The 15,979-nt window shown below is 47.1% G+C and overlaps 1 protein-coding gene across 7 annotated transcripts; it reads left to right on the top strand.

The window, feature by feature from the left end:
- Positions 1-1,001: 1,001 nt before the first annotated feature.
- On the top strand, positions 1,002-12,946 carry Cdk16 (cyclin-dependent kinase 16). Of its 7 annotated transcripts, none has more exons than XM_087600843.1 (17): positions 1,002-1,206; positions 1,538-1,785; positions 6,572-6,779; positions 7,271-7,404; positions 7,503-7,628; positions 7,714-7,770; positions 7,857-7,971; positions 8,612-8,706; positions 8,801-8,863; positions 9,103-9,226; positions 9,432-9,552; positions 9,632-9,729; positions 9,815-9,920; positions 10,002-10,044; positions 10,197-10,287; positions 11,523-11,600; positions 11,681-12,946. In XM_087600843.1, the coding sequence occupies exons 3-17, from the start codon at positions 6,578-6,580 to the stop codon at positions 11,716-11,718; spliced, it is 1,491 nt and encodes a 496-aa protein (XP_087456969.1). In that variant the 5' UTR covers positions 1,002-1,206; positions 1,538-1,785; positions 6,572-6,577; the 3' UTR covers positions 11,719-12,946. The 7 variants fall into 7 exon arrangements, with proteins under 7 accessions (XP_087456969.1, XP_087456970.1, XP_087456968.1 ...); XM_087600844.1 differs by having other exon boundaries at positions 1,002-1,321; XM_087600842.1 differs by lacking the exon at positions 1,002-1,206 and adding an exon at positions 1,339-1,405.
- Positions 12,947-15,979: the final 3,033 nt, after the last annotated feature.

The raw sequence follows: 15,979 nt of genomic DNA, 5'->3' as shown, positions 1-15,979 counted from the left end.
GCTTCCCCTGGAGCTGAAGATACAGGCAGTGTAAACCACTTGATGTGTGTACTGAGAACCAAACTCTGGGGGGAGCAGCAAATGCCTGTAACCACTGAGCCATTTCTCCAGCCCCAACACCATTAATTAATTTTTTCATTGTTTAAACATTGATCAATGAGCCTGGCACAAATGCAAATGGGCTGAAGATGGAGCTCAGTTCGTAGAATGCAAGTAAACCAGGTGTGGTGGAGGCAGGAAGAATCCAGACTTCAATGTCATTCTTGACTACACTGAATTCAAGACCAGACCGGGCTACAGAAGACCTTGTCTAAAAACAGAACAACAAAATGTTGACCAGGTCTGGGTATTAGCTCAGCAGGGAAGCACACACAAGACTGGGAATGAACTTTAACATTGCAGATAAATATCTAAATCTTAAAAGCCACGCTTTCAAGAGGGATAGAGCCAAGTGGGGATGTGGAATAATAGAACTGCAACAGGAAGAAATAAGTGTAGATATTGGGCAAGTAAGTTCCAGGCAAGAGAACAGCGAGTGTGAAGTCTGAGGTTCAACTGCCTGCTATATATTCAAGAACTAGGATATTCTGTTGTAAGAGGTAGGAGATTAAGTGTGTTAAATGATAGACCTGATGTCAGCCCTTGCAAGGAGGACATTCGTGGATGAAGAAGTACTTGTCAATAATTACCCTTGCTTGAAAATACTGTTAGAAGGCCGACCAAGGAAAGCCCAGAAGAGGCAAGGAAATTCCTGGGTCCAGTGTAAGGACGCCTCAGAAAGTCTGTAGAAGTGTTTGGGATAGAGACAAGAAAACGTGTCATTTTCTATTGAGAGAAAAGAGAAGTATGCCTGGCAATGCTGGTGGTGGACAAGATGAGGTAAATGAAAGGTGTCAAGAAAAGCCCAATTAGGGGAGCTTGTACACGAATGTTAGGGTGAGGCAGCAAGAAGCTCCGCCCAAGCCAAAGTTCCAAACCTGCGCCTTAGTGGAGTCTGCCCCCTCTTAAAGGCCCGCCTTTCCTCTCAGCCTAGGTTCCACCACACCAAGAAGCTGCCAGAGAATGTGGGAATGGTTAAACGAGGGACCCAGCTGATTGAGTCGTCTTTGGACCAATTATCTTATGGGATATTCAGCTATCTCCTGAAAAGCGCTCAGAACAAAAAGGCGAGCCCGAAAACCAATAAAAAAACGTACAGAGGAGGAGGCAAGCTGAGGGGAAAGCTAGATCACGCTTCTTCAGCTTTGCCACACCCTTCATTCTTGCTTGGCCTTGCCGCAGGGAGCAAATCTGATTGGCTGAGCGTCACTTTTTCAAAAGGGTGGGGCTTCTTACGTTACACAGTGGGGAACAAACTAGTGGTAGAGGGTGGGTGACAGGGCGGGGCTAGATTGATCTATCTAAGGTGGGAAAGGCCAATGGTAATCCAGGCCACCTCTCCTAGAAAGTCATTTCGAGCCTTTAAATTCTTGCCTCCTGAGGCACCACAAAGGACTAGAACTGCTTGGCTCACCTGTTCTTTTTCTCCTTGCAAAAGTCTCGTTGGCCACCATGGGGATGTACCAAGTGAGACTGTAGGGAAAGAAGGTGGCGACTCGCGTGCCTGGCTACTGGCTGCTGCTCACCTCGATGCTACAAGATTCCTAGCAAGATCAAAACTGACCATTAACCTACCTCTACATCCCCCTGGCGCCGTTCCAGGGCCAACGCCACATTCCCTGCTGGGCACGCAATGGCCGCACCCCCTCCCGCTACAGAAGGCTCTTTTGGTACACGCAGTCCGAGGTGAGTCTCCTCCTTCCTGCTTCACCCCCCTTTTTTCCCAGCGTGTGCGTGCGCATGCGCAGAGCGCGGCGCGCGCGGCTGTTGGGCCGCTGGTTAGGGGGCCCTGGGATCTGCTGCGTCTCCGCTAGCTGTCTGCCGTGAGTCACGAGCCGCCGTGAACACCCGGATTCCAGCGGGAGCTTGCGAGCACGGGGGCATCGCCCGCAGTGGCCAAGCTCATGGCTGGCTGAGCGGGACGCCGCCGCCGCCTCAGCCGCCGCCGCCGCCGCCGCCTCTTCCTCCTCAGCCGGCGGCGGCCCGGGCCCAACAGCCATGGCTGAAGACTACTGGGACGGGCGCCTGCGGCGAACTGGAGGAAAAGGAGGTCGCGCGGCCTCATCCTGGGCCGCCGCCCCAGGCGCCACCGCGCCGGCCCCGCGGCTCTGAGGTTACTCGCGCGCCCCCTCCGGTGAGCGTGTCCTCGACACTTAGGGTGGGGGCTGCTCTTACTAGAGAACCAACCGGACCCTAGGCAGTGCTGGAACAAGAGTTAGGGGGTTCTGGGCTGCTTGGCTATCAGGTGCTCCCTCCCCCTCGAGTTTCCCAGAATGCACCGGGGGGTCATTTGGGGCTTCCCTGACCTTGGCCCCGCCCTGGGCCCCTGTCCTAGGAGCTGAGGATGGGAAGTGGGAGATGCTAAGTGGGAGATGGGTGATTAAATGACTAGAGTTATGAGAATGGATTGATACAGTAGTGGTGAAAGACTCGAGGTTGCTAAAGGGGTAGGAACATGTAATAAAAAGCCTTATGACTTCAGGCCCAGTGTGCTTATGGAAAGGGGTTGCAGGGCCATGAGATGGTGTATAAGGGGGTTGCGAGTAAGGGCACTTCCAAAACACGCTAGTGGAGGTTGGAGCTGCAGAGGCCCAGTGTAAATGGAGAAAGGATGGTAGAGGTATCAGAAGGTGTGCCAATAGTTTCTGGGTTCTGAGGTATGTGGTGATGAAGGTCAGGATAGTGTTAATTAACTCTGTTTGTTCACAGAGTTGAGGGTGGCAGCTTCTCTGGGTTCAGGGTATGCTCATGGAGGTAGTAGAGGGTCCTGGAGGTAAGGGTATGGAGATGTAATAAAGGTAGTGTGAGGCCAGTATATATGCTAGTGAAGGCAGAGGACCTGAGAGTGTGTGTAATGGGGAAGAGTGGGGAAAGGCCTGCACTACTGGGTATCAGGTGTGTGCATACATGTGTATGGAAGATTGTCAGTAAAGGAAGTATAAAGAGCTTAGCACACTAAAGGTCGAGATGAGGTATGAGTGGGTGACCATAAAGGCCATGTTTTTTGTGAGTTTCCAAAAAAAAAAAAATGGGGGCAATACTATATATGAAGTTCTAGGGCAATGGTTTTCAACTTGTCGGGGTTGAATATCATATCCTGCATTTTTAGATATTTACATGACAATTCATAAAAGCAAAAGCACAGTTATGAAGTAGCAACAAAAAGAATTTTATGGTTGGGGGGTTACCACAGCATTCCTCATGTTGTGTAGTAAAGTGTCACAGCATTAGGAAGGTTGAGAACTACTGTTCTAAAGACTGCTACTGTGTGATTAGATAGATACAGACCCTTAATTGTAAGCTATTGGGGGAACAGCATGAAGTAAAATATGCTGATGAACATCAGAACACTGTGTTCTTTCTGTCCATGGCCACTGAAGTGTGTTGATTTGGGGAGTGCTACAGGAGTAGTTTTTTTGGGGGGAGGTGGAGAATCTAGTGGATAATGAAAGGAACACAGCTATGAAGGAAAGCATTTGTGAACCAAAGAGATAATGGTGGAAGTGGGAATGGTTGGTTGAAGCAGGGAAAGGGGATGGTGTGCCAAAGTGAATTGGAGCCATGAACTGAAGTGTGTGTTATTAGAGGTCTGGGTCAAATGGAGGAGCTGCATGCACTAATGAGGGTCAGACTGATACAAAACAGTATGTTTCTCCCTGGAGAATAGGTCTAAGTAAGGGTTCAAGGTGTGATAATAGAAAGTTAGGATTGGGTATGTGCTAGTCAGGGTCAAGATAAAGTGAAGGTTTAGCTCGTGCTGCGAAGGAACTGTGCAGTGGAAATACAAGAATGTATGTTAACAATGGTAATAACTCTGAAGGTAAGGGCTAGAGAGGTGGTTCAGCTGTTAAGAGCACATACTGCTCTTCCAGAGGACTTGAGTTCAGATCCCTGTATGCACATCAAGAGACTCATAACTGTGAAGGGGCCTAAGTGTGAACAGAACTGGTCAGGAATTGTACAAGATTCACAATGTACCAATATGATTCAGAGCCATGTAAAGGTCCAGAGAATGCTAATTTGGGTCAGCTATAAAGCACTCTGAGTGCATGTTAATGAGGATCAGATTCTAGAGGGGACACTGTTATTGGGAAGGACAGTGCTACAGAGGCTAACAAGTGTCTAGGCTAGGAAGGGACTCAATGTGGAGGTGCCAGGAGTTGCTTAAAGGGGGCAAATATATGCCAATAGATTTAAGGGCAAAGTTTTGAATGCTGGAGGGAGTTAGAAGTAAAAAGAGAAATTGTGAATGTTAGTAGGAGTTAATATGTAGTGAGCGCCTTCTTGAGTGTCTAGCGTGTGGTTATAGAGGTCAGGACAGAATGGAATAAGTGTAAGTATTGTATGTAGTATGACAACTGTGTGCTCAGTAGTTGGAGTTATTGCGAATGTCCTTGGTATGAGAGCCTGAGGACTGGTGAGTATGTATGTCTTTGAGGGATGCCAAGAAGAACAAATACCAAGTAGAATCCTATCTCCTGATTCTTGTTCCTTCACTTGTTCTGAAGTTTATAAGCTCAGAAAGCTGAAATTATGGTATTTGCTGCTCAAAAATGTTTGATTTATCTGTTTCTAGGAGTCTGTCTCCCCTCAAATGTTGGATAATACCCTGTCTTCTTAAAATTCTCCAAAAGATGAGTTCTGGGAAATGTCCATCAAGGGTTCCAGTTAGAAGTCATAAATTAATTTATGGCTCCCTCTCCATCCCTCATTTCCCCTAGCCCTTTCCCTTATCACTACACACCACATACAAAACAACTGGTACGAGTGTCATATGGGGATGAAAGGAAGTCCTTGGGAACTGGCCACTTTCTAGGCCTAGATCCAGTGTTCGTCTCCAAGGTCAGGATTTTATGGAGTTGTCCTGAGTTCTCTGTGGGTGGATCTTACCCTTATCTATGAGATTTCTTCTGCTAGGCTGTTTTTGCCTTCCCTTCTAGAGACAACAGATAGAAATGGGAGTGGGAGCTTCTGGGATAAGCATTTTGTTTCAAGGTAACAAGTGACCCATTTCTTTTGGATTCATCCTCAGCCTTATCCTCAACCCCCAATCTAGCTATACTTGGGCCCTGGGCCATCTCAAGGCCTGCTGTGAGTACAGATGGCTCCTGAGCTAGGTCTTTCCCCCTCCTTGCTGGCCCAGAGCCTAGGAGGAAGCAGAAGAATGCAGACCTAAACCTTTTGGTGGCCCCATTCCCACTAGCAGCTCATTTAGGTCAGCTTGTTGTCGATTCTAGCCTCCCTAGGTGTCTTCTTTGTGGTATTGTCTAAGTGTCTGGGACTTAACCTCGATAAAGGTAGGTCCTAGGCTCTCAGCCCCTTGATTAGCTACTTCTATATGTACTTTTTGATATCAGCCATTATTTCAGGTTCTCAGGATATAGCAGTGGCCTAAACATACAGAAATCTACCCTGCTGAAGCAAATCTTCTAGTTGTGGCGGTGGTAAGACAGACAGAAAAAAGGAAAGAAACCAATAAGCAGATGGTGTTATTTCTGAGGTGTGATAAGATCTGAGGGACACATTAGAAAGGTGAAGGAGTTCAAGATGGCTGAGTCTTTAAGTAAGGTCATGGAAAAGGTGATATTTGAACAATGGGTTGGAGAGAATGAGGATAAGATATTTTCCAATTTGGGAACCAACTCTTGTATAGATGCTGAGGTAGAAACTACTGGGTGTTGTGCAGAACAACAACTAGGAATAATGAAGGAGGTGGTGAGACTACAGGGGTAATAGAGGCAAATGAGGTATATAAGACAAAGGGGTCACATGAGGACTAGTATGTTTATTTGGGATGAGAAGGAAGATGTGGTGTATTCTCTAAGAGAAAAGGAATATGATCTAGTTTTGTAAAAACCTGGGTTTGGACCCCGTGGGTCCCAACCCTATAGAGCCAGTCTAGCAGCTCTGAGGATAACCCCCTCACCCCCCTGGCATCTCCATTCCAATGGTTGGGCCTGGACAATCCTCCCCCCTTTTGAATAGAGAAGTGGGATGGTCCATTAATCACCATGACAGTGGTTGCTGAGGAAGGTGAGAGGGTCCCTGTGGGCCACAGGGAGCATTCTGCCTGGCAGTTAGGGGTAATGTGGGGCTGGTGTCAGCGGAACATGCCATTCTATGGGCGCACTCAGGACTTTGTCACTAGTCCTTCAGTTCTGACTGAACCCCTTGTCCCAACTGTGGCTGCGTCTGTCACTGCTGCTGCACCTGAGGATAGTTGCTGTGGAGTGCTATGCTCCCACAGTGAGACTATCGCCTTAGAAACCAACAACCTACTGAGTGGACCCTTACCCTCAGCTAGTCACCCAAGTCTTAGTACCCAGGTAAGCTACTTTAGGGGTAGGCCAACAATGACAATGGATCTGTAGTGATTGGGCACCCGTCTCTGGGTTGTTGAGGTCTTTAAGGCATCTCTGATGACCAAGCAGGCCCTAATGTGGTCCCCATTTCTATTCATGTCCCTGTTCAGGTCGCCATGGATCGGATGAAGAAGATCAAACGGCAGCTGTCAATGACACTCCGAGGGGGCCGAGGCATAGACAAGACCAATGGTGTCCCTGAGCAGATAGGCCTAGATGAGAGTGGTGGTGGTGGTGGCAGTGACCTTGGAGAAGCTCCCACCCGTGTTGCCCCTGGGGAACTTCGCTCTATTCGGGGCCCACTCAGCTCTGCACCAGGTGGGTGTACTTTGATCATTCTTTCTTCCTGTCCCCGACTCCCACATTCTGCCTCCCAGACTCTTGTTTGCATTTTCCCTTCTTCCCTGTCATCCATTTCCAACACACTGTCTGTACTTCCTTCACTGTATCCAGGCCCCAAGATTGGGAAGAGTACCTTGCCTATTCAGCTGCCCCAAGGCTCTCTGCCTTTTTCCTGCACTCTGGTGGCCCTCTCAGTCTCATTGGATCTGCCTTCTTAGGGCTCTTGGCAATGTCTGCCACCACTAGCCTTCTGACCCAGGGGCAGCTGCCATCTCAGCTCTTCTCTGACAGAGTACTCCACTAGGTGACCACACTCCCTCCATATGTGTCCTGGGTCTACCAGTTTTTCCCGGTCTGTTTTAGGGGCCATGTACACAAACAGATATGATGAAGGAATATATCATATTGGGGGAAAGAGGGAGTGTTCTTGACTCCAAAGGCCTGGCCTTTCCCTCTTTTCACCCCAGAGATTGTGCATGAAGACATGAAGATGGGATCTGATGGGGAGAGTGACCAGGCTTCAGCCACATCCTCAGATGAGGTGCAGTCTCCAGTGAGAGTGCGCATGCGCAACCACCCCCCACGCAAGATCTCCACTGAGGTGCTTGATCTTTGTCCCAGTGTTGGAAGTGTTGGAGAATGGGGTTTATGTTTGGGAAGGTGGAGTTTATGATCCTTCTTATTCATCTTGGCTACTAGGATATCAACAAACGCCTGTCACTACCAGCTGACATACGGCTGCCTGAGGGCTACCTTGAGAAGCTGACACTCAATAGTCCCATCTTTGATAAGCCTCTTAGCCGGCGCCTCCGCCGTGTCAGCTTGGTAAGTATCCATTTACCACCTGTCCCACTCTCCTGGTGCCCCTATATATGCTACCCTGCTTCAACATACCTCCTTTGCTCCACAGTCTGAGATTGGCTTTGGAAAACTGGAGACCTACATCAAACTAGACAAGCTGGGTGAGGTAAGACAGTTAAGAGGACTGTGCTAACAACAGGGTTCAGTATGAACTCCATGCAACCTCATAGCATCTCTGCTGTTGTACTCCAGGGTACCTATGCCACTGTCTACAAAGGCAAAAGCAAGCTCACAGACAACCTTGTAGCACTTAAGGAGATCAGACTGGAACACGAAGAAGGGGCACCTTGCACTGCTATCCGGGAAGGTACAAACCTCACCCTAGACTTTCTTGGGTGCATGGCACATAGTCTCTATGGTGAGTGAGGACAGAGAGTGGGGTTTTTCTGACCTTCTCGCCTGTACAACACTGGTCTACCATCTACATGGTAATAAGCAAGGTAATTGGGAATATGAGTGGATTAAGGAAGGTGAATTATGGTATTTGCTTTCATTCTTCAAGCACTCCTTAAGGTGTTCAGAAAAATCACAGGAAGTAGTTTTGAATTATACAGAAAATGAGTATAAATTCCAGCCTCTCTACTTAGGTTTAAAACAAGGCCTCTTCCCAGAAAACAAAAGCAGATTATGAAAATGTTTTTTTTTTTTTTTTTTTTTTGATTTTTTTTTTTTCATCTTTAATGAAAATGTTTTGTCATGTGAAGTTGGTGCTGTGTCCCATGCTCTTGCTTGATACTCTTGTCTAAGCCTTCTGTTTTACACATGTACCATGGAGACACACCTACTTCTTAGCATAGTGTAAATCAGAGCTAGGTGCTTTGAGGCATTACCCTAAACTGCACAGGGAAAGAAGGAAACCCTAAGCTCATATCTATCTGGTCCTTATTCTCACCTTTATTTTGAGAATGGGGCCCTTAATCTTCTGTTCTATGCCATGCTTTCTATAGTGTCTCTGCTCAAGGACCTCAAGCATGCCAACATCGTCACACTACATGACATTATCCACACAGAGAAGTCCCTCACCCTTGTCTTTGAATACTTGGTAAGTTTGGATAGCAGTTGGACCCAGGGAAGTGGGAAAATGGCCAAGAGCCATAGTTTGTGACTTGTTCCTCCACCACCTCTTCTGTCCTCAGGACAAGGACCTGAAGCAGTACCTGGATGACTGTGGAAATGTCATCAACATGCACAATGTGAAAGTGGGTGTGGGACAGAAAGCAAGAGGCAGGAGGGGGCCCCCACTCACCCACTCACTGCACAATTCTCCCAGAAACAGCCTTTTCTTGTATGATGTTTTTGCTGGGAACCATTGGAGGGTATTGGGAGCCTATCATCTTTTGTGTGATAAGACGTTTGGGAGGGAACATTGCCTGCCTGCTGCCTGGGATTTTGATGGTGGATATCTTTTGACTTCTGCCTGCCATTCCTGGGTCTCTAGCTGTTCCTGTTCCAGTTGCTCCGTGGCCTGGCCTACTGCCACAGGCAGAAGGTGCTACATCGAGACCTCAAGCCCCAGAACCTACTCATCAACGAGAGGGGAGAGCTCAAACTGGCAGACTTTGGTACCAGCAGCCTTTCCCTTCTTCCTATTGAGTCCTCAGCATTATTCTCCAAGTAACCCAATTCCCTATGACCACCAGTCTTCCTTTCCCTTCAGCCTCTCCAGACTTTGACTATAGCAGGCATTCTTATCCCCAGTTATACTCTATTTTAGGCTTTGCCCACAACCTTTTCATTCCAGCTGCTTCCTTTTTTTGCCTCTCTCAGGCCTGGCTCGTGCCAAGTCAATTCCTACTAAAACATACTCCAACGAAGTGGTGACACTGTGGTACCGGCCCCCCGACATCTTACTTGGGTCCACAGACTACTCTACCCAAATTGACATGTGGTGAGGAAAGGTGGAAGTATGGAAGGAGTGGCTTTCCCAGCCAACTCCCCCCTATATTTATGGTGCCTTTTCTGCCCAGGGGTGTTGGCTGCATCTTTTATGAGATGGCCACAGGCCGGCCCCTCTTCCCAGGCTCCACAGTGGAAGAACAGCTGCACTTCATCTTCCGCATTTTGGGTGAGGAGGGAGTGTGTTTCTAAGGAGCTATAGGGACATGCAGGGAAGACCTGAGATGTGCAGGGTAACTTGTATTCCTTACTAGGAACCCCAACTGAGGACACATGGCCAGGTATCCTGTCCAATGAAGAGTTTAGAACATACAACTACCCCAAGTACCGAGCTGAGGCCCTTCTGAGCCATGCACCCCGGTGAGGCTGGTGGGTAGGTGGGCATTAGGGGCCAGAGTGTCTGAACTCAGTATAAAGCACATCCCCTTACCTTTGTGTTAGACTTGATAGCGATGGAGCTGACCTCCTCACCAAGCTGCTGCAGGTAAGACCATTTTCAGAGGCCAACTTTTAACAGGAATGGGGTTCCAGGTGTAGGAAAATGGGAACTCCCCCCAAGGGCAGGCTCTGAGGAGGGTAGGTAAAGAGACCTATGTGTTGAGACACCAGTATACTAAAACACTCTTCCTAACTCAGTTTGAGGGTCGCAATCGGATCTCTGCTGAGGATGCCATGAAACATCCATTCTTTCTCAGCTTGGGGGAGCGGATCCACAAACTTCCTGACAGTGAGTGGGAATGGGCAAAGTTGGGGGTTTGTGGAGCAGGCCACTGGAACACAGGGTGCTGGGTTGTGCCACACCTCAGGGAACATCCTCATGTACATGTGTCAGGGTGTATCTATTAGGAAAGAATTTTGTTTTCGTCTTGGATTTCTTTTACTTTTTATGAAAAATTTCATACAGTACATATAGATGAAATATCAAAAAAGTGTACACAGTTTTTGCAAACTGAACAGCCATATATAACTTTTACACCATTCAAAACAAATGATAGAAGTTCCCCGATAGCTTTCTTAAACTGTCTTCAGCGTTCCAGGCCCTTTCCTGGAATAAGAAATAGCAGTGAGCTTTGCATTTGGGGTTTCTTTGGAGGATTCTCTTAAGGCAGGGTTGTGCTAGGTAGCCCTGGCTTGTGGTGTTGTGGCTTCTTGAGACAATAGTCCTGTAAATCAGGTAAACCTCGGGCTTGCTATGTAGTTTAGGATGACCCCTCAAACTTCTGATCCTGTCACCACACCTATGGTGTGCTATGTAGCTTGGGCTAGCCTGGAAGTTGTGACAATGTTCCTGTCTCAGACACCTAAGAACTTTTAAATTACAGGCACGAGCCACTATGCCTGGTTTAAAAAATATCTCATCCTAGGCTTAGTGGTATACACCTTTAATCCCAGCACACAGAAGATAGAGGTAGGCCCATTTCTACGAGATCAAGGCTAGCCAAGTCTACATAGTGAATTCCAGGAGTGCCAGGGTTATAGAGACCATGTCTCAAATAAAGGGCCGGAAAGATGGCTCAGTGGTTAAGAGCACCCGACTGCTCTTCCAGAGGTCCTGAGTTCAATTCCCAGCAACCACATGGTGGCTCACAACCATCTGTAATGGGATCCAATGCCCCCCTTCTGGTGTGTCTGAAGACAGTGACAATGTACTCATATATAATAAATAAATAAATCTTTAAAAAAAAGACCAAAAACTTGAGCTCACCCTTTATATCTACCCACTGAATTAATAATTAAATCCCAAATTACCACCTATTGTAAGTAGTATTTATATTAGCATCATATATCAATACTTGATAAACAGCACATTTTTTGTCTCATGCAGTAGACCAGCAGTAGTCCATGTCCAATCTTCCTCCATTATAGGCAGTTTGACAGAAGAAAGTCAAGCTTCTCAAGCAGAGTTTATTCTGGGTAGACCCATGGCTCATCCCCCCACTTACATAATCTCTTTATTTACAGCTACTTCCATATTTGCACTAAAGGAGGTACAGCTACAAAAGGAGGCCAACATTCGGTCCACTTCTATGCCTGACTCAGGTAAGTGTGGCCCTCTTGTCTTGCTTTATCCACCTACCGGCTTGCCCACTAACAGCCATTCACTCTGCTTTCCCCTGCAGGCAGGCCAGCTTTCCGTGTGGTGGATACCGAGTTCTAAGCCAAGTTTTAAGCCACAGACCAAGGCCCCAGCAGGCAGCGGCTGGAGGGATGCCACACCCCTCACAGGACAGCCCCCATCTGCAATCCTCCCTGCTTGTTGCCTGCTTACCTGCCTGAGCCACACTCCCCTGCCAACTTGTCCCCTGCCACCTGTCCAAACACCGAACTACTGGCCTGGCCTGTTAACCCAACCACTGGCCTGTCTGCTGGGTGCTAACAAAGCTCTCACCACTACTTTGCTTGATGTGTCTGTCTCTGTCTTGGTAGATGCTGGTGGACCGAATGGCCGTGCCAGCTTTCCACACTAAGGCTAGGCCTTCCCCTCTTCATCACACTCTCTCCCAGGACCACTACCCCATGGCCAACCAGGGGTTTGGAGCTAGCCCAGGCCAGGCTCTCAATCGACTTTGACTAGAAGGTAGTGATGCCTTGGGTCTGAGGTATCATTTGCCTGCTTCCCATCTGTCCCACTTGCCTCTGTTGTATGGGCTTTTTTTTAGTTTCTTTTATTGTTTTTTATTATTTTAAATGAGGTTCTCACTTTTTAATGCAATATCTCTGTATACAGACTGGTTGGGCACTACTCCCTGAGTGTGGCCCTCCCACAGTATTTTGTGCAATGAAGTCCCACTCCCACCCTTTGAGAGGTAGGGACCCAGACCCTATTCAGATCCTGACCATCACTAGACCCTGGAATTGGCTATGGGAAAGCATGCCTCAGCCACTCACCTTCCTCCCCTACCTAGCGTTCCCAGCTATAGGGGGACCCAGAACTACCAGAGAGTGGGAGATGGACATGGTGGGGCCTACTTTTTCCCTCCTTCAGTCCCGTAGCCAGGGCCTCCTTCCTTCTCAGGGTCTTCCCAGCCCAGCTCTGCCTAGCCCTCCTGCCCTGTCCTACTCGGTGCTGTTGAGTAGGGGCTCTGCCAGGAATCGAGCAGCTTAGTGAGGAGCCATATATAATATGTATATGTGCACAAGCAGGAGGACATGTGGGAGCTTGTGCCCAATTGTTACACCCCAATCCCTAGGAGGGTCAGGCAGGCCAAGGACAGTCTCCTGGATGGATGGTTTGCTCCCCTTCCTCCACCTTAAGCCTTGGGACCCTTAAGCAGGGTGGGAGGGCAAGGGAGGGTGCCCTCCTAGTGGGGTTTGGGGGGGGATTGGGTTCCTGAATGCACCATAATCGCTGTATGAAATATTAAAAAAAAAGTCTAAAGTGAAAAGTCTGGTTGTAAATCATCAAAAAGGCAAGTGGGCTCAATCCACACCTGGTCTTCCATCAATCCATACCTGGTCCCATTAACTAGGAACATTGGGAAAGAGTTAGATGGAAGTGTCATGGGACTGGGGGGAGGAGGGATAAAAACTGGAAGAATTGCACTTAGAATGGTAAGATGAGTTGAAGCAGTAGGCTGGACTTAATTGTGTTGATGGGAATCAAGCATTGTGCATAAATGAGTTAGATTTATCTAGCATTGTGAACAAGCCTGAAAAGATGGAGACAGGAAATGTATAAAAAAGTTGTTTAAAGAAAGTTGGAAAGTCCAATAGATCCAGAGTGGTATGAGGCAGAAAGGTCCAGTCTAACTGACACTGAAGAGGTCAATTGGAGAGAATTAAAGTAGGGCTTTGGCCACTTGATGGAATCTAGTAGACTTCTAAAGGTTCAAGAGTGAGGCCATAGAGGCAGAAGTTTGGGCTGGTTTCTAAAAATTCTGGAAGTCATCTGCATGGTGAAATTTGCAACAACCTAAGCTTAGAAGATGGTTAACTTGGTAACATGCTTGCTATGCAAGCTTAGAAGCCTGAATTCCCATCACCACCACTCATTTAAAGGCCCAAAGGGTGGTGATGCATGCCTTTAATCCCAGCACTTGAGAGGCAGAGGCAGGCAGATCTCTGAACTTGAGGGTAGCCTGGTCTGCAGAGTGAGTTACAGGATAGCCAGAGCTACACAGAGAGACACTGCCTTGGAAAAACAGTGGTGGGGAGCACTTGTAATCTCAATCCTGGGGAGTGGAGTCAGCCTGGAGCTTCCTGGCCAGCCAGTGTAAAGAATTGTTGAACTCGTTGAACTCCAAGTTCAGAGAGAGAGACCCTGTTTCAAAAAAAAAAAAAAACAAAAAACAAAAAAAACCGAGATGGAGAGCAATTGAAGTTGGCATATGTTGACTTCTGGGCTCCACGTTTATCTGCACGTACAGTACACAAAAAAGGGGCATAGCCAATTAGCCTCAGGTGAGAGTAGGGCCTTAATTTCCTCTTTCCGTGAATCCAACCATCTTTGGAAGAGCCAAGAATAGACTTGCAGACAGAAAAGGGCATGGACAGGGACAGGCAAATAGCAAATATTAGCAAGCCTAAGTGGCTCTTTATGGAAGTACAGCAGTGGTGACCTAATGAACCTCTTAATCACTGTGTCCTTGTAAACATTGAAATCTCAATTTGAAGCTACAATGGCTGTCTAGTCCCAGGTTTGAAAAAGTAGGACAGCCTATTTTCGGTCGTGTCAACATGCTTTTAATCCCCGCCCTTGGAGGCAGAGACAGGCAGATGTCTTGAGTTCAAGTGCAGCCTGGTCTATAGAGTGAGTTCCAGGACAGAGAAACCCTGTCTTAAAAAACAAATAAAACTCTAGGACATCTCCCCATTCCTGTCATTCTTTTAGTTTTGTAATGGATAGGATGTCTACAAATTCCTCAGCAGACTTTCTATGCCCTCCCATTCTCTGCCCCAAAGTCATTATTTTGGGGGAGTTTGTGGGTTGTCAACAGGTGAAGACAGCCAAAAGAAAAAAGTAGGTGGGGAAGTACAGAGAATTAAAGTCATCACTGACCAGTAGAACTGAGAGCAAGAAAAGGGTAGCAGCCTAATAGGATGCTTCTCACCCAGAGAGACAACCTCCAGACTTTAAGGACATCTGGTAATATCTGGAGATACACTGCCTTTGTTCTGAGGGTTTTCTAGTAGTAGAGATCAGGGAACAGCTTAATACACCAAAGTGCTGCTTCTCACAAGAAAGAAATTGCAATGGTACTGAAGTCTGACATAGAGCCTGGTACACCTGTAACCTGTACTCCTAGCATTAGGGGGGCTATGGCAGGATGATCACCATGAGTTCAAGGCCAATCTGAGCTTCATGTTCAGAACTGAGACCCTATTTCAAAAAACACCAAAAGAACCCCTGGCCCATTCAATGGTTCTCACATGTTTGGCATTATATTTCCTTTATATTAAAGATTGAGGATGCCCAACGAATTTTTGCTTAGTCCAAGATACCCTCTGAATAATTCCACTGTGTATGCATGAAAATGAGTGAAGATACTGCAGAAATATTCTTGATTTTGTGAACCCTCCTGAGAGGGTTTCCTGAGCTGATAGCATGTGACCACAGTTTGAGGATCTACCTGGTGTTTAAGGACACAGTTCTGGAACTAGGTGTGCAGTGCTATGGCACATCCTAGCTGAGGACAAATGATATCACATTTCTGACTGTCGGCTTCCTGCATTGTTACTCATGGGCAAAAAACAAAATACACTTATCGCCATCCAAGGCTACTATTTAAATCCAACAAGTAAGTCACTTAAACTGGGCAGAGTCACTATTTGTTTTGCCTCCAACAAACACATCAGATTTGTCTCTAGTTCAAGAAGCTGAGTGTTGAAGTGCATGCCTGCAATCCTTCATTTTTGAGGCTGAGGCAGGAGGATCAAGGCAAATCATTTGCCATCTTGGGCTTCATAGAGTTGGAGGAAATTCTGGGCAATTTAGCAAAAGGCCCTGTCTCAAAGACAGAAAAGACAAACACACACACACACACAAACACACACACACACCACAGAGCCACACCCTAGTTCAGGCTCTCAGGCAGATAGTAAACTCTATTTGATAAAAACAAACAAACAAACAAACAAAAAACTACTTTACTTCATGTATATAAATGTTGTTTACCCTGTATCCATATATGTGTACCATATATGTGTACCTTGTACATTTCCTTATATCCGCTGTTATGGATGGTTGTGAGCCACCATGTGAGTGCTGGGAATTGAACCCCTATCTTCTTCGAGAGCAAGGAGTGCCCTTAACCTCTGAGCCATCTCTCTAGACCATACATTTTTGGTTTTGATGGACATGAAAGGTAATTCTAGTTAGGCTAACAGAAATGCTGCTTTCACAATAGGGGTCTGCAGTGAAAGACTTGCCCTGAGCATTCCTTGTGAGGCTCTAAACACACACATTTGCTCAGTTTGGA

This window comes from Rattus norvegicus, chromosome X (assembly GCF_021556685.1).
Source record: "Rattus norvegicus strain SHRSP/BbbUtx chromosome X, alternate assembly SHRSP_T2T, whole genome shotgun sequence".
Lineage (NCBI taxonomy): Eukaryota > Metazoa > Chordata > Mammalia > Rodentia > Muridae > Rattus > Rattus norvegicus.
Note: the sequence above shows the minus strand (reverse complement) of the source record. Positions and strands in the feature narration are given on the sequence as shown.

Excerpts from the sequence above, each read along its gene's own strand:
- Cdk16 (XM_087600840.1), top strand. The coding sequence starts at position 6,111 with ATGACAGTGGTTGCTGAGGAAGGTGAGAGGGTCCCTGTGGGCCACAGG. Across the intron at positions 7,972-8,611 it reads TTGCACTGCTATCCGGGAAG|TGTCTCTGCTCAAGGACCTC; the intron begins GTACAAACCTCA and ends TGCTTTCTATAG. Across the intron at positions 9,553-9,631 it reads TCTACCCAAATTGACATGTG|GGGTGTTGGCTGCATCTTTT; the intron begins GTGAGGAAAGGT and ends TTTTCTGCCCAG.